Below are 16224 nucleotides of genomic sequence, written 5' to 3'. Positions count from 1 at the left end.
AAATCAGGTCTTAATTGCTCCATTCAATTAAGTAATTAAGATCTAGGTTGGAACAAAAACCAGCAGGGCAGGGGGTACTCCAGGACCGGTTTGAAAACCCCTGTTCTAGGAGTAACGGCAACGCAATGTGTGTGTGTCAAGGACATAAAGAGAGAGAAGAGCACAAAGGAGACCGTTAAGATTCGTAACTTTTATTTTTTTTCTGGCATGAAAAGTACAAATAATTAAACAATTCCATGAAAAAGTCTTAAAGCGTCCTCGGCTGAAATCCCAGTAATAAATATCCTAAACTAAACCGCAAGTTTTGTTCTTTTTTTTTGTTGTCTTTAATTGGTTTGATCTTTGTTGTATTTGATAGTTTGAAATGTTTCTTTTTGTTGTTTTATTTTTTCCCAGTTCTCTGACATTGACTCCATCTTGTTTTTCTTAGTTTTTTTTTTACCATCCAAAGAAATGTTAAAAGTTAACACAGCAAAGGAATGTAGAGTACCTCCCCCAACTAAATACACCAGAAAACAGAACTGGTGGGAAAAATAAAAGGAAAATATAAATGCTATCCCCACTAATGCTTTTAACGTGCAAAGGGTTCTCTTTACCTTTCTCGGAGAACCTTTTTTGTTCTTTGTTACACTTGGGTACAGAATTGTGCCACACTAGAGAAAGAAGACCGCAATGCAATGCCAACTCAACTCTAGTCTGAGTTGAGCTAGTTCTGTCTTAAGTGTTTCTGTCCAAGATCTCAACGCCTGGAAAACCATGGCTTTGATCAGGGTTTTCATTTCGAATCTCCAAAAGGTAATTTCCCTTATTCTCCTGCAAAGCAATTAGTGGGTCAGCCAGGTTTCCACAGTCCGTGTTATTGCAAGCATTTCAAAGACCCGGGCCCAGGGGACGGCTGCCCTCTAGTGTGGGCTACGGATCACGGTGGATTTGTGTTTTTGTGAACATCCCATCTGAGGAACGCTGCTCCGGTGTATATAAATACACATCACAAGTTAAGGAAATGTGAACAGAATGATTTTGCACCTTAAAATTTGTTGAATCTCCACGATAAACACATCCGTTGGGTAAACATTTGGATCAACGGAAAAGCTCCTTGTTGGATATATAGAGTTCAGGAACCACCAGAACCAAATGCAGTACCAACTTGTATTTTGGTATCGTCTCTTCCCTTTTTATTGATTACCAATCTGATCCAATTTAAAGTTAATCCAAATCAGAAATGTTAAACAAAAACGGAAGCTCCACCGTGCTTTGACCTGAATTTGATCAGCCAATTGTTGCGATTATGTTTTTGGATAGTTGTTTGTCGTACTAAAGGGTTATTTTCGTGGGGCGAAGGGGCGGGACTTAAAATGCTTGGAAAACAGGTCCGGGAACTGAATAAATAATCCTGTTTTATACAACAATGAAAGATGAAAGAATTAAAAAGGCTTTGTTTAACAAGACAGACAGAACACGGGTAGTTAAGTCATATAACATCTAGCACACAAAGAATGTTTCTAAATATTTGTTGACTACACACTTCAGTATTTTTTTTTAACGTTTTTTTTTTTAATCAGTGCACTCTTGTCTATGGAGAACTTTTCTCAAGCGTAATTTTTAATTTGTTTTTTTTCTTTTCCCTTTTAAGAAAAAAAATTGGCGTAACCACATATCAGCAAAAATTAAATTAATAAGTTGTTTAAACTTGCAAATATAATTAAATAAACCATAAATATACACAAAACATACTTTTATACGAGGCAATAATAATAATAATAATAATCATAATAAATAGATTTTAAGTTAACAAGAATAAGTTAAAACTACAAGCTTAAAATCGCCCAGATAATTACAGGTTTGATGGCGCTATCCTTTGTTGTATTTTTCCCCTTGTATTTTTTGTTGCAACGAAAGCTACCACAGACTTTTACAAACACAATTGAACACATTTTGATTTTCAAATCAAGAGTCTAAACTAATTCTAAAATCTGCAAACAACCGAAAAACTGCAACTAAGTTCTGAAAACAAAAAATCATTTAAAAAGTTTGTTCCAAACGAAAAGCTACATCTTAGACCCATGTGTGTTTTCTACAATTATATTAAACGACACAAAGAAACGCTAAATTAAACTCGTGAAATTGATATGTAAAACTCAATAAATAAAGACAAAATAAGAACTCAAAGCATAGGTATTTCTATTCTTTGAAACCGACATGGGCTAAAACCGAAGAAAATGATTGAAAAATACAGTATCCCTTGTAGTTCTTTTTTATTATTTTACGTCTCTGTACTCAAACGATTTTAAACTTAACCAAAAAGGTTACGTCACAATTTTCTTGTCATGCGTCACAGGTACCTAATTGCGCAATTTGTACTTCAGAATACAATGTCTCGGGTTTCGTGGGAAGGGATATTGTAGATTTCGAGGTATCAGAGCTTTAGTGCTTGGTTTAGGTTTTTTTCTTTAATTTATTCGTTCATTAATGTGAACACCTATTTTCTTTTTTACATTTGTTCCTATCGCATTCCGCAATCGATTTCAGTTCGACGTTTTCGTTTCTTTTTTAAAAAATATATATGTTCTCAAGTCAATATAAAATCGAAGCGCATTGCACTGGCTGCTCCATACTAAGGAAGAACACACGTTATTATCATCAAGCGGTGCAGTACATTGGTCTCTCATGATTTGAATGTTAGTTTACGGGACTTTAGATGCATACACACGGGTATTCGGCGTGGGATCTTTTAAGAAAGGAAGAAGGAACACATGTCCCGTAGATGAGATCTGTAAATGTGGAAACCCAAGTTGGAGGTGCGGTCGTGTTCTCGTGGCGCAGATTCCCGTAGTTCTGCACAGATCTGCGCTTTATTTCTAATATAATTGGTTCAAAACCACCGAAATCCACGCTACGGGAATGCGACCTGTGTATGAACATTTCTTTGCACTTTTCCCTCTTTTTTAAACATCTTTGTTAAAAGATCTTTAAGCCAAACACCTGAAACAAAATGGCGGCGGAATTTCTCCCCAATGTAGAAGAGCGCTTCTCAGATTTGGTTGAAAGATGTTGCAGGGGCCCCTATGGACAGTCACACACTGGCGGAGAGCTGGCGCAAGATTCCCGGAGGCCGAGGCCTGTTGCAGTTTTGCACGGATCCCGTCACATGTGCGTTGAAGGTGCTTTTTCTAAACAACACTACAACATTGTGTTTTTTGAAGTCTGTTGTTGTTGGTTTTACCTGCGGCAGTTTTCTTCACCCTTAGTAAGTAACCGTCGAAAAATAAAACACATAACTGATAGTATATAGTCTCCCCTTCAAAATAACACCATAAGATGTGTTCTAGCTCAGGGAGGCCCAAACTGTAATGCCTGGAGGGCCAATCACCAGGCTAGACTCGAGCAGGAGGGCCAAAATAATGTCCAGCTGACCGAACTAACGCAGTATTACCAGACAAGGCCTTTTTATTTGGGAGTGTGTTGAGGTGTTTTTTAAACAAATATAAAGCAAATGGCTTTTTCTTTAACTTCAGTAAAAAAAATGCTTTCACTCTATTTTTCTTGAAATTATCTGCTCCACTTTCCATTGTTGGTCCCTCAAACCCCCAAACACGTGGCAACAGCCTCCTATCAGGGATAATCTGTTTGCAACTTTACACAACAGACACATTTTAAATATTATCTCTTTGTCGCCAAATTTTATCGTGACCTTTAAAAATCTAAAAAAATTTTTTTTTGGGTTATATGATTAAAAAACTAGTGATTAAAGGATTGATTTTGTGTGTTTTATTCATAGGTTATTTATGTCACACCCTTCTGCGGGACAGATTGGGCCCCCGGGCCATAGTTTGGGCATCCCTGTTCTAGTGACACTTGCACGGCTGAACTTGCGGCCAGGTTTAACAATATCCATAAGGGCCTGGACCCCTTCCTCGTGGACACTAGGGGTTGGGGGGGGGAGTTTAAAGGAAATTAAAATAAACTAAAATCGGTAAATTTCAAACATGGAGGTTCACAACAACTCCTCAAAAAAGAGACACGCTATATTATTACGTTTTTTGTTTTTTTAACCGTAAAAAGCTTTTTTTTCTTTTTTTTGTATTTTGTATTTAACAATCAAGATCGCACGCGACACAAAACATTCCTTGCCCCCCCCATTTTTATCGTGTTTTTTTTAAGTAACCCCCAAAAATGAAACAATGTAGCCTGTCAAAATATTTTCTTTTTAAGCTCAAGAATGAGTAAAAATTCTCAACAAGGTCTTTTTCCTTTTTTATAAAAATAGATTTATTTCTAAAGTAACCCTCTCACATCAAAGAGATAGTACTCTTTGGCTTGTTTTGCGTTATTTAGAAAAACAAAAAGTCATTTTAACACAGTTAACGTTATTGTTTGTTTTTTTGTATTTTTTATTGTTTTTTTGTTTTTGTTTTTTTATCTGTCCTCCTCGAGTCCCTCCCGTACCCTATCCCAAACGTGGAAAATATTCTGCTTTATCTTTCTAACTCTTAATCGTTCTTCATGAACCTTTTCTCTTTTCAGTAGAAGTCAAAAAGAACAAGGAAGATCTTTGTGGTGGACAGACTGGTAGTCTAGATGCATATACAGCTATTTCTGTTTCTCTCATCCTCATTGGGTCAGTCAAATAAATTAATATCTTTAAAAATATTTTTTTAAACAGGGCGGATTGTGGAATTTTAAACAGATCTGTACAATGAGCTTCGGTTTTCGACATCCGCATGTCTTTTGTGTGCGTTTTCTCTCGCACTTTGAAGCCGTCCGCAAAAGACTGAGATGAGAAAATAGGTCAGCGAGCGTTTGAAAGCCTTGAGAGTGAAAATAAGCGGAGAGCCAAGTCGTCTTACTCAGCAGGCTGAAATAAAAGCCTTCGAAATGCGGAAACTTCCCTCCCGATGGCATTTTCTCCCGTGAAAATCGCTGTATTCCTAGTTAACCTTTATTTTTATCCCTGCTTTCCGAGAACATCACAGGGATGTGATTTTAGTTTTCTGACATTTCACTTTGGAAACAAGGACAAGGCTGTTTAATGTATCGTAGTGGATTAGAAAGAAATCTTTCAACACACTATTGAAGGTCCCCCAGAGAAGTAGATTCAATTAAAGCAGTATTTTGGAAATCTTCAATTGAAATAATGTGGTTTCCATCTGGGGCAAAGATGGGAAAACTGGGAAACTTTACAGTCGTACTGGGAGGTAATCTTAGCAGTTGACTTCCCTCTCAGTTAGAGATTTTAGAGAGTTGAACTTTAGTTACAAAAGCCAAGAGGATGGGGTCCTACAGCAGAGCCTCTCCGGGTCAGATACGGATTCATGCGAGATCTTCAGGGAGACGTTACAATGCAAAGAGCTGGCTTAGAATTCCACAATCGGCCCGTGTTTGAAGACCAAAGAAAATCATGATTATAATTAAAGATAAAACTGAAAAGAAAACTTCGGGAGCTGCTTCTTGCGTGTCACCTAACTTAATGAAACTGCCGCAACCTCGGTCGACAAAGTTCGTTCATTTTGTTTGTTTAGTTTTCGGTCTGCCTGTCTGAGTGTGAGTGAGTGTGTGTGAGAGAGTGAGCGACTGTGTTTTAAATCCATGTTCCCCTTGAATATCAGATCTGAACCAGTAACGATTTGATAAAATGTCTCTCGGTGGGATCCCACTTCGGTGTCTGTTTCTGTGTGTGTGTCTCTGTAGGTGTGTGTGTGTTTCATTTCCCTCCTTTTATACAACGTTGAATGGGCTAGAAAACCCTCCACAACTGGGAAACGCTATGTAGTTTTGCACCATAAAGTAGAGCTAGGAAACAGTAGTCAAAGTTCGTTTTATAAAATTGCTTACTTACTTGGCTGTTATAACCGCGATAAATATTGATATATATTTATATATTTATAATATATATAAGCTAACACTGGCTTTTCAGTTTTTTTCTTTTTTTTTTCTTTTTCTTTTAATAAAAATTTTCGATTGGAAACACCCAGGTGTGGGAATCGGTTTTTTTCATTCTTTGAGATTTTTCTTCCCTTTATCCTTTTTTTAGTTTTTTGTTTGATTCTTTTTCCAGGAGGGGATGAGGTGGGGGTGTCGGGGCGGAATTGCACATTTGTTTTCAAATTCTCTTAATTTGCCTGAATTCAATTAAAACTGCACGGCACTGACCCGTGCGCTCCTGTGTCACAGGCACACGGCCGATGCGAACCAGTCACTGCCGGTATCACATGCGTGGCAACACCGTGCCGATTCGACCACAGACAACAGCCTGCGTGTTGACAAATAAATAAACCAAGCGTACAACGTGTACCTTTGCTAGATCCTTCCAAGTCCTGCAGGTGCTAAACTCTACGCACACCAACATGGCTGCCGAAGCTACACGCTCTATAATTCAATACAGGCAAACCCTCAGGTTCTAGTATATTGTGAAACAGCTACTGGTGTGTGTGACTCGTTTCAATCCACGCCAATGCAGAGTTAATCAAACAGAATCAAAAGGGGCTCCTTTGCTTTTTTCCTGTACAGAATTTGTCTAATTTCCCCTAGCGTTTTTTGTGTTCGTTTATTTTTTGTATACTTTTTGTTTTCATTATTATTATTATTATTATTCGATTTTAGTTTTCTCCGTGTCGTGTCGTCGTCGTTTTTCGTTCTTCCGCGAGTTCTCCCCCCCGCCCCCTCCTCACGCCTTGTGCTGCTTGCTGGTCTTGAAGGACACCTGCAGCACGCGGTCGCCCAGCCGGTAGCCGTTCAGGCTGGCGATGGCCATGGCCGCCTCGTCGTAGTTCGTCATGGTCACGAAGCCGAAGCCCTTGCACTTGTTGGTGGTGAAGTCGCGGATGACCTTGACGTTGGTGACGGCGCCGAAGGGCCCGAACAGCTGCCATAACACGCTCTCGTCCGCCTCGGGAGACAGGTTGTACACGAAGATGCACCATCCGGCCCCCGTGGGCCCCGTCAGGTTCACCCCCGCCAGGCTGGTCATGCTGTCGATGGTGATGGGCGAGAACCTGGGGAGAAGGGAGGGAGAGCTACTTTGGGTGTGATTCTGAAGTTCTCCACCTGACCGCACTCTACGCGACTGTGGGGGGGTGGGGGAGGTGTCTTTTTATTCATTAATGATGTCTGTTTACAAATGGCTAACCTACTGTGCAAACACCAACCAAAATGAGAAACAAGGGAAAGAATAAGGCTCTCAAAAGGAAAATGAAACCTGCATCTGTAACAAAAAACAAAACGCCAAACAAAACATAAGGTGTCGGCCGATGCAGGGTCTCTGCATCAGCAGACGCTGTGAGGTGGGAGTTGGTTCTGCTCTAGAAAGTAAAATAATAATAATTAAATTAAATTAAATAAACCCAAAATAAAACCACGCCGCCTCCTTGGTTTGCACAGCACGGAAAGCTGTGAGCTGAGCGTTCGGCGAAGGCTAGAGGGGGTCAGTTGTGTCGTTGGTCACAGGTTCCTCACTCAACGCTACACAGATTCACAAGTCTGTTGCACTTGGTGCGAAAGAGAAAGGGCTTCTCATCTGGATTTCAGATTGTGTGATCGGCTTTACCGCTGGGAAACGGCACCGGCAGCAAACCGCAGCTCATTGGGAGGACTTCTGAAGGGCTGTCGCCGGCTGTCATATCGAGCGGCAGATCTGTCAAATCGCGTCAGTCTGCTCCCCACTAAATGCCGTTTTCTCTACCTGCATGTTCAGACAGCTGGGTGCCAGCGTGTCGGAGAGGGACTGAGGCAATCGAGTCTTGTATAACACAGACTTAATAATTAAAACTTTGAAGACTAAAAATAGGGGAAGAATCTTAGGCTGCGGATGAGTCATGCTTCTTGGGAATTGGAAAGCATTGTGCGAGTTGTTGTATTAAGGTCAAACAAATTAATGAATAAGAATGGCTTTTTATGAGACTCATTCTCCCCTTAAAGAGGTTTTCCTTTGTAAGTGGCCCACAGACGAAACAAAGTGTTTGCGATTTAAAGAAGGTGCCATTTTGCAGATGCATGACTTCCTTTGCATTTGTTTCTCTCTTTTGGTGTTATAAGAGCTGGGTGTCTGTTTGTTTTGGTCATGAGGACCCTATTGTCTATGATCCTGTGTCCGATATTGAAATGGACATAATGCTTAATTTCAGTCAATGTTAGAGATTCTGTGCCAAATTACACGTTCTTTTTAATTGTCAACGAAGCCCTTTCTCTCCTTGGTCTCCACAGAGAGCCAACACACAGAAACTGAGATTTCTAGATCATCTCGAAGTCTTGACCCACAGTGCAGGGAAAAAAAATGAAAGAAAATTAAAAAATATCCGTCCTGTACGTAAGTCCATTTCTCGAATGCGTGCGATCGTAATTTTAGCCAGCATCTTTTACGTACGTACGTATGGCAGCGGGGATCGCATGCTTACAAGAAACCTTATGTACAAGAGATGCTTTTAGATTTTCTTTCCTTCATTTATTTTTTCTATCTCACTGCAGTTCACGGCTTCTGCCAATTTAAGACACAACCACATGATATTGGACGAGACACAAATAAACCTAGAACAAAAAAACCCAACGAAAAATCAACTCAAAATTAGAAATATGCCCAAGAGAAGAAGAAGAAAGACACACAAACTGAACTTCGAAGGGAACAAAATCTTTTTTCATTTTTTTTTTTTTAAATCCATGCTGGTGGAAAGAAAGCAAATAAAGAAAAAACAAAAGTTAGTTGAATAAAGGAGCAAAATGAAAGAAAACCGTAGCAATGTCGGAATTTAATGCTGAAACCAGTAATCGTGCTCTGTTACGGCTCACCCACGGTAAGTTTTCGGCTGCCTGAAATTCAAGTGGCCGAAACCTGTTCATCAAACTATGAAGGCCTTTGTGTTGAGATCCTTTCAAAACAAGGCAAAACTGAATTGAAAACGTGTGAAAGTGATGTTAACAATCGCCTCGTTTCAGAGAAAAATTTGGCGGAATTCTGATTGTACGGTTTTTTTAAATTTTTGATTACAATCCTTAATGATCCTTTTTTTTTTGTGGGTCGGGGGCAGGATGGAATTAAATCCATGGGAGAATTTCTGGAGGACAAAATGGATCTAAATATCCCAGTAGGGGCCCTGTTGCTCGCTTGGCAGATGAAACTAAAACCCCTTACGTCGGGCTTCAGAATTCCTGTGCTCGGGGCCCATCTGCCGTCAGACCTCTTTTGGCGAAAAGCACTTGTTTTGTTGGAGCGTTTAATTAAAGTCTCTTCCTTTTTAGTCGCAATTAAAAATTCATGGGTGAATATTTGAGGCGCTAAATAATTTAGTGTGAAACCTTGATTGGTAAAAGCTGGCGAGCCGTCAGAGTCTATCGGGTCTGTTTGTCGGGGACGGATAGCTTATCCATGTGTGTTTACTCTCCTTTACAGGGACGGCTGCCCATCTTCCAGAAAGGGGCATTTTTGTTACCACACCGCCAGTAAGAGGTGTTTTCCCAACCTCCTGCCGCAGTTTTAACACAGCGCACTAAATATTAATACGTCGAGAGTGATGCGCTTTTACATCTCTAGCAAAAGGAAGTCGGCGAAGGTTGAGGACTGTCGGGTTTGTCCGCCGCTTCTGTTTTCTGATGTGTGTGTTTGTCTTTCGGTGCGGGTCAGAGGTGTGCTGTGGGCGGCACTGTGGGCGGACTGTGCGTCTTCAGGGACATTGCCTGTAAACGCGAAGGTACCAATCGAAGAGGACGCTTTAGTATCGTGGTCTATCAGTAAAGCCCTGTTGTGCAGCAAGTGGGGCCTCATTGTTGGGATTAGGTAGTAGAGTACTGCTACAAGGAAGGATTAGCCCCCCTTAAGCTACTGACATTGACACTGAGTCGGGTTCGAACCCAGAACGTGACAGGTTTAATTGTTTAATTGATTTGCCCCTCCCAGGTCACTACTTCCTCTCTTGCGTTTAAAGCAGCACCTCCATCCTCTCAAATACCCTCAATACAGGCCACAGTAGTGCCCACCGAAGAGATGCGAAGTCAGAGTCCGACCTTTAGTAATGTTAGGCACACGCTTGACACCGGCACTTCCTGATGAAATGAACAGTATATTCTATATTTACATATGGTGATTTTTTTAATAATAATTCTGTGACCCTCGCTATGTGTATTTTTAAAACATCGTATGTTAACAGCCTTGGATTAAAGCAGCTAAATGACTTCATATCATAATAATAAATTAATTATATTACGCTGCGGAAAGGCATCGATTACTGGTTCAGACAGCAGTTAAATTCTAGCGTCATCGCTGAGTTTTTTTTTAACTGTTAATGTTTGTTTTTTTGTATAGCTTTTTTTGGTATAGATTGACAAGGCGAGCCAGACAGGTCTTGGAACGTTCATTACCTCTTGACTCCGTAGTTCATGTTAAGTAAATTGTCGAGTCTGCAATGGAAAAGGGGAGAATGGAGGGGATGGAGACATTAGTAAGAGATCTGAGTGACAGCAAGCCCTTTCGTTTTTTAAGTGTGCATCGCCTCCTTCCTGCCACCCCGGGGGCTCTAGCCCTACAGTGGCCACAGTCAGCGGCCTGAATCCCAGTGCTGTTTCCTTAACTGCTAAATGTGTTGATGGTCTTCTACTGGTCCGTCTGCTGTTCGTATTTCCATTCCAGCATCATCTCAATCCCAGTTAAGCCCCACCCCCCACTATCCCTCTATGTCAATGGCACTTCCTGATGAATATAATAATCCTGATTTTAATAATAATTCTGTGACTCTCGCTATGTGTATTTTTAAAACATCATATATTAGCAGCCTAGGTAGTTATTGCAAGCAGTGAAATGTCGGTTCTGTGCGCTATAATACTCAGTGGGGTGCAGTGGGGATATTTCATTTCCTGCAGGCCTGGGGACAGAGTTATCACCCTGCATGGAGGAGATAACATCAATGTAACCCCCCCCCTCCCCGGCTGCCTGCCTTCTGTGTTGTTTTCAGTCCAGATAACGCCGAGCGCAGCGGCTGTTGGGTGTCATCGCGCCTCCCTCGGCGAGAGCACGTCTGACTGCCGCGTCGGCTCTCGTTCACGGTCCGGCCGCTCAAGTGACGGTGCGGGGCGGGGAGGCTTCATGAACGTTATTTTACTGCCCCCCCACCTTCTTTTAAAGCCTCATTCACTTCAGCCAGCCTGGGATGAGGTTTTTCCAGCACCCATGTGAGAGGAGCAGCAAAAAGCAATCTGTCCAATCTGGCTGGTGAAATGAGTTAAAAACCGTTCTACGGGGGGCCGATCTCACCGACGCCCCGTTGTTGTTGCCGTTATTATAAAGGCATTTATCCGTCATCTCTGCCTCAGGTGGCTGACATTCAATGGAGAACTATTACAACTGTTATAACCGAGGCTCGCCACCCTGCCAGTTACTGTAGTCCCACACCCTACAACTCCCGCTGTAACCCCCACCCCAGACAGCTCTGTCTAGCTAGCCCTGCAGAAATCCTCTCTGCTTTTTGGCGTCACTTTGACTTTTCGTTAATGTTGTCCCTAGCTTGGTGGCAGTTTGCCATCTGATGCAGTTCGCTCTCACCGACAGCCCGCAGGGTGCAGAGAGTGAGAGTGCAGTTTAAAGGAAAGAGACAGAGAGAGAGAGAGAAAAGAGTCTTGACTGTTCACTGTTGCCAGCAGTCAGAGGGACCAGCAGTGAAGGCAAGAGGGGTAGAGAGGTCCCTTGGCCACTAGTGGACTTGATCCACTGCAGGGGAGTCTGTACAGCATTACTGATTGCTCCTTGTATAAGTTAGGGAGCAGGTGAGGGATTGGTTTGCATTTAAAAGAAGGGAAGTTGCAGCCTGTGCTCGTCAACGTCATTCTCGGCCTGACATGGTGATTCTCTGAACACATTTCTCACGTACTGTTCAGGAGCAGCTGGGTTCAGAGCACTTGAGACTGGTGACCAGGTCCTTCTGATCTCAACAACAGAGAGAGATCTCTATTCCCCAACGAAGGCCCTTTCAGTTCTAACTGCGGTGCTTCTGGGGGTAAAAACTCCAGTGTCTGATAACAAATCGCACACAAGCAGACGTCTGTGGCTGAGGGGAAGCCGGCAGACTGCGGGGCGAGAGATGGTTTGTTTGTGCCCGTGTTTAATGACCATTGTTCGTATTCTAAGCCGAGCAACGTAGAATAAAAGAACTACGTAAATAAAGAAAACGCTGCAAATAAAATTGCACTTTTTAAAGCTGGGGAAAAGAGGAAAAAGAAAGCATGGAATAGTGTTTGTATGGTGCGCACAGTGGAGCAGGTGCTTGGATACAATAGTCCTTGCTAATCAGCCCTCTTGGTGAATTTTGCTCCAGTTATAAAACAAGCCGGTCAGAATTCGCTCGAGAGCTAAAACCGCTCAATTGGTGGTAATAGCCGGGTCGAGTGGGTTTAAACGCTATCTTACATATCCGATTTGATCCACCGTTGTTTCCGTTTAATTAAATTGAAAAGTTTCCGTGTTCTTGAGTCATAGACGCCGATGAAGAGTTAAGCATCGACGGGTTAGGCGCGTGGCGGGGAGTCACACTTCATTCTCGATCTATAACACACGTGTGTGGCGGTTTGTAATTCTGTCTTTCTGTTGTTGTTTTTTTTCCCCTCTGCACCTCAGCTGTGTATTTTTTCCCGCCGTATTTCTCACTATAACATGACTAACACACACCAGTGCGCCAAGGTGTCAAACGTGAAACCCTGACCTTTATGTCACGCTGCGTTACCTGCAGTGTCTTGTCACACGTCTGCGCCGCACCTTCGCGCTTGTGTCTCCCGGCGCTGTGTTACCCACAGATCAATCTGTCAGGGTTATCAGACGCACTAAGAGCTTATCAAACTGTGACCTTTCTGTGGCGCCGTGCTAACTGCGGCGAATAGGAAGCGGTTGCGAGGCAGACGGCATTCAAACCCTCGCTGCTTTCCTCCCCGTTTGCTCCTCGGGAAGAAGGCTTTTGTGCGTAAATGTCAAAAACCTTTGAGATCCACTGACAGTAACATGAAAAACATCTCGGGGGGTGGGGAGGGGGAACAAAACAAAAAACAACAACAACTAATAAAGCACCGGGGATAACCGCGGCGGCTTTGGTGCACTTGGTTATAGTTTGGGATTGCAGGAAAGCCTCCACTGGGGTGGGGGTTGGATCTGTTGGAATAGAGTGCACTAATCTATTAATTTTTAATGCGTTACCCCCACCTCTGCAACTCTCTAATACCTGGGGAGACATCAGTCACAATAATCCTCCTCCCACCTATTGTCCACCCCCCCCGGCGTGGTGTCAGCGGGTCTGTACCTGAATCTCTGCGTCTGGTGATGCAGGGGTCCAGTGTAGCGGCGCGCTGCCGTCTGGTACAGCTGTGTGAGCAGGGCCTGGCCGGTCTTCTGGCTGGGGTTGTTGGCGAATTTCACGGTGATGGGCTCGGCGGCGCCCAGTGGCTTCTGCCCATTGAGCCCCTTGATCGCCTCCTCCGCCTCGTTGCGCTTGTCGAACCGGATGAATCCCACTCCTCGCGATATGCCTGCTCCGGGGCACAAACAGTAATGTTAGGACCTGGTGGGGTACGGGCCGACCTCTCGCCCCTCTGCGGGACCCTCCTCCCCGCTTTTTGAAGCGTATCAAAATCCCCAGAAGCAGAAGATTATTGAGGGGAATCCTCGAAATGTTTCTAGTTTTCTGAAAGGAAACCGGATTCAAAACAAAACAAAAGCACACGAGGATTCCACTGTTCAAATCAAACTGTTGGAAAGAAAAAGGCATTTGTGTTTTTCTTACTGAGGAGAAGCTGCTACAGAAGTCGGGCGTAGTTACACACGAATCTCTGCTCCGTTTTATTCGAGTGGCAGCTCTTGCCTCTGTACGTACAGGCAGACAACTGCAGACAAAGTTGAAGCGACTTTGCAGCATAACCACCTCAGGACTGGCAAGCGTTCCCGGCAGAAGGAGTCAGAATCTCTCCACCATGGAGACGCGTGCCAATTCAGCTCCCAATCTGGGAGAACAAACGTTTGAAGTGGATATCTGCCAGTCTGTCTGCTACCATTAGTCTGTCGTGCATTTACTGTGTGTGGGGAAGGGCCAGTTCTTCAGTACACATGCTTTTAAACAGTCTTTGGGATTCAAATTCTGGCTACATGTCCTTCCTGACTTCCCACACAGGTTATCATTCATTCGTTCAGTCATTTCCAGAGAAATGTGATGTTTCTATCAGTATTGAAAAGGGAGTCCCTTAAACAAGCAGCCTGGAGAAAAACTGCAGATCCCTAGTGGCGCACATACGAGCGCTGGAGGGAATGAATCTTATCTGCTGGCTGCTTAGCTTCCTGGCCAATTTCAGTCTCGGCCAGTCTGTCCACAGGCGGACCCCCGAGGGCCGCGAGTGAGCGAGCCGGCCAGCCGCACGGGAAGTGCCCGAGCGGGAGGAGGAGTGAGTCAAGGCTGTACCTGTGACCTGGTCCACCAGGATGCGCGAGGTGATGATCCGGCCGTACTGTGAGAACAGCTGCTCCATTTCCTTCTGGCTCATGGTCTTGGGAAGCCCGCTGACGTACAGGTTGGCGTCACGGATGGAAGCTGAGCTGGGCCGGGCATAGGACACCTGCGGAGGCGCGGGGGCGTTAGGGCTTGGATTGTATCATCATCGTTCAGTGTAAAGATAGGTCTGTAACTCAACATACTTGCGGGTCAACAGTGAGAGAGAGAGACGCCACTTGATTTTTAATCTCCAAGACTGGCTGACACAACACACGATTGAAAACAGCACCTGATGTCAGTCGCACAAGAGCCCAGCTGTCAGATGCTGCCGTCCCGTGAGACGCTGCAAGGGCAGGGGAGTATGGGGTGGGCTGGGCGTGGCCGTGACCTTTTTATTCACTGTACATAAGGTGAGTTGCGTTATTCAGCATTTGCTCGCTGCAAGGTCTCCCTCCCTCTATCTGTCTCCCTCCTCACCTCTACCCTCAGCTTTATCACCTCCGGCACAACCCCAACCCCTGCCACAGCACCACTACCGACCAGCGATTCGTTTCAAGTGCTTGAAACACTGGGATAACAACATTATTCTGCCTTCCCTTTGATGTGTTTTTTCTTCCTGCTGCAACACGTGTCTCTTCCATTAAAGTCGACACTGTGCTGCTCCTGCAGTAGATGGGACTAAGGAGTTATGTATAGTTTCCTTGTGTCATCGTCATGTAACTTGTGTTGAAATGGCTACAAATGTGCATTGTTTGAAACTAAGAGGAATAGGTTTATCTACAGTCAGTCTATGAACAGATGTTCTCTAGAAAGGGCTCTGCACTGTGGGTTGGAAGGAGGAGGACTCAGTGGGGTTTGCAGGATACAATCGGATACCAAGCAGAAATAAAAACAAATTGCCTTCGTCGTGGGTCTTCTGGTTGTAAGGCTTTGCTAGGAGGGTTCATAGCATGATGGAAGAGAGGCGGAGTGGTGTCTGAGAGCTGAGCCATTGCTTTAGGCAGCTATTCTTGCTGCTTTCTATATTCCTCATCTCTCAAGCCAGTATGTTTTTTTTCTTTTCCCTTTCCTATCCTCGCCTCGCTCTATTCCTTTCACGCTGGCTACCTCGTAATTTTCCATTACAGATGCTGGCTCCCTCACACACACGCAAACACACACACACACACACAGACACACACACACGCACACACACGCATGCCCGCACTCAACACACACACACGCACACACACGCACACACATGCCCACACTCAACACACACACAGCTCAGCGTTGCACGGCTGCTCTATCCCACAATGCACTGGGGGGGAACTACTCGCTGCACACAAACACCTCAGTCCCATGAGCCTCTTCCCATCCCTGCCGTCGCCACGGCAACCCCCGGCCTACGCATCTGTCGGTGTGCGCTACATTCGAAGGCTGCCGATAACCCTCCCTCCTCCTCCTAACGCTCCACTCCCCACCTCCTGGGGGGGGGTGGCACTGCTCGAGCTCAGACTTTGGAGATCAAAACCGATCACCGAATAAGATGAGATTGACGTGGCCGAGAAGACGAAATGCCAACAAACGAGTGTGTCTGTGTGCCGGGGCTGCATGTTGCGCTGCGGCGCCCCCCAGCTCCCTCGGCCGCAGTGTCTCCGTGCTCAGCAGCACTTAGAGTGGCAGCGAGGATCTGTCAAGGGCAGTAGTTCAATATGGGTCCATCTTAAAAGTGATGTTACTTGTACTGCAGGGGGATGTGGCCAACTCTACTCATCAGAGGCGGGTGGATTGTGTTCATTTC

At 44.2% G+C, this 16224-nt stretch overlaps 1 protein-coding gene across 6 annotated transcripts in view; it reads right to left on the bottom strand.

Moving 5' to 3' along the window:
* Window positions 1-189: 189 nt before the first annotated feature.
* Window positions 190-16224, bottom strand: part of elavl3 (ELAV like neuron-specific RNA binding protein 3) — a 37303-nt gene continuing 21268 nt past the window's right edge. For 2 of the 6 annotated variants that reach the window (XM_066707889.1, XM_066707890.1), the window contains exons 4-7: window positions 14412-14565; window positions 13263-13491; window positions 10345-10383; window positions 190-7013 (exon numbers count right to left, since the gene is read on the bottom strand). In XM_066707889.1, the coding sequence (XP_066563986.1) occupies window positions 6665-7013; window positions 10345-10383; window positions 13263-13491; window positions 14412-14565 (771 nt within the window). In that variant the 3' untranslated portion in view covers window positions 190-6664. The remainder of the gene's footprint in view (window positions 7014-10344; window positions 10384-13262; window positions 13492-14411; window positions 14566-16224) is intronic. The other 4 variants (XM_066707892.1, XM_066707891.1, XM_066707893.1 and 1 more) reach the window with 4 other exon arrangements.

This window comes from Amia ocellicauda, chromosome 7, assembly GCF_036373705.1.
Source record: "Amia ocellicauda isolate fAmiCal2 chromosome 7, fAmiCal2.hap1, whole genome shotgun sequence".
Classification (NCBI taxonomy): Eukaryota; Metazoa; Chordata; class Actinopteri; order Amiiformes; family Amiidae; genus Amia; species Amia ocellicauda.
This window is presented reverse-complemented; position numbering and strand designations above follow the sequence as displayed.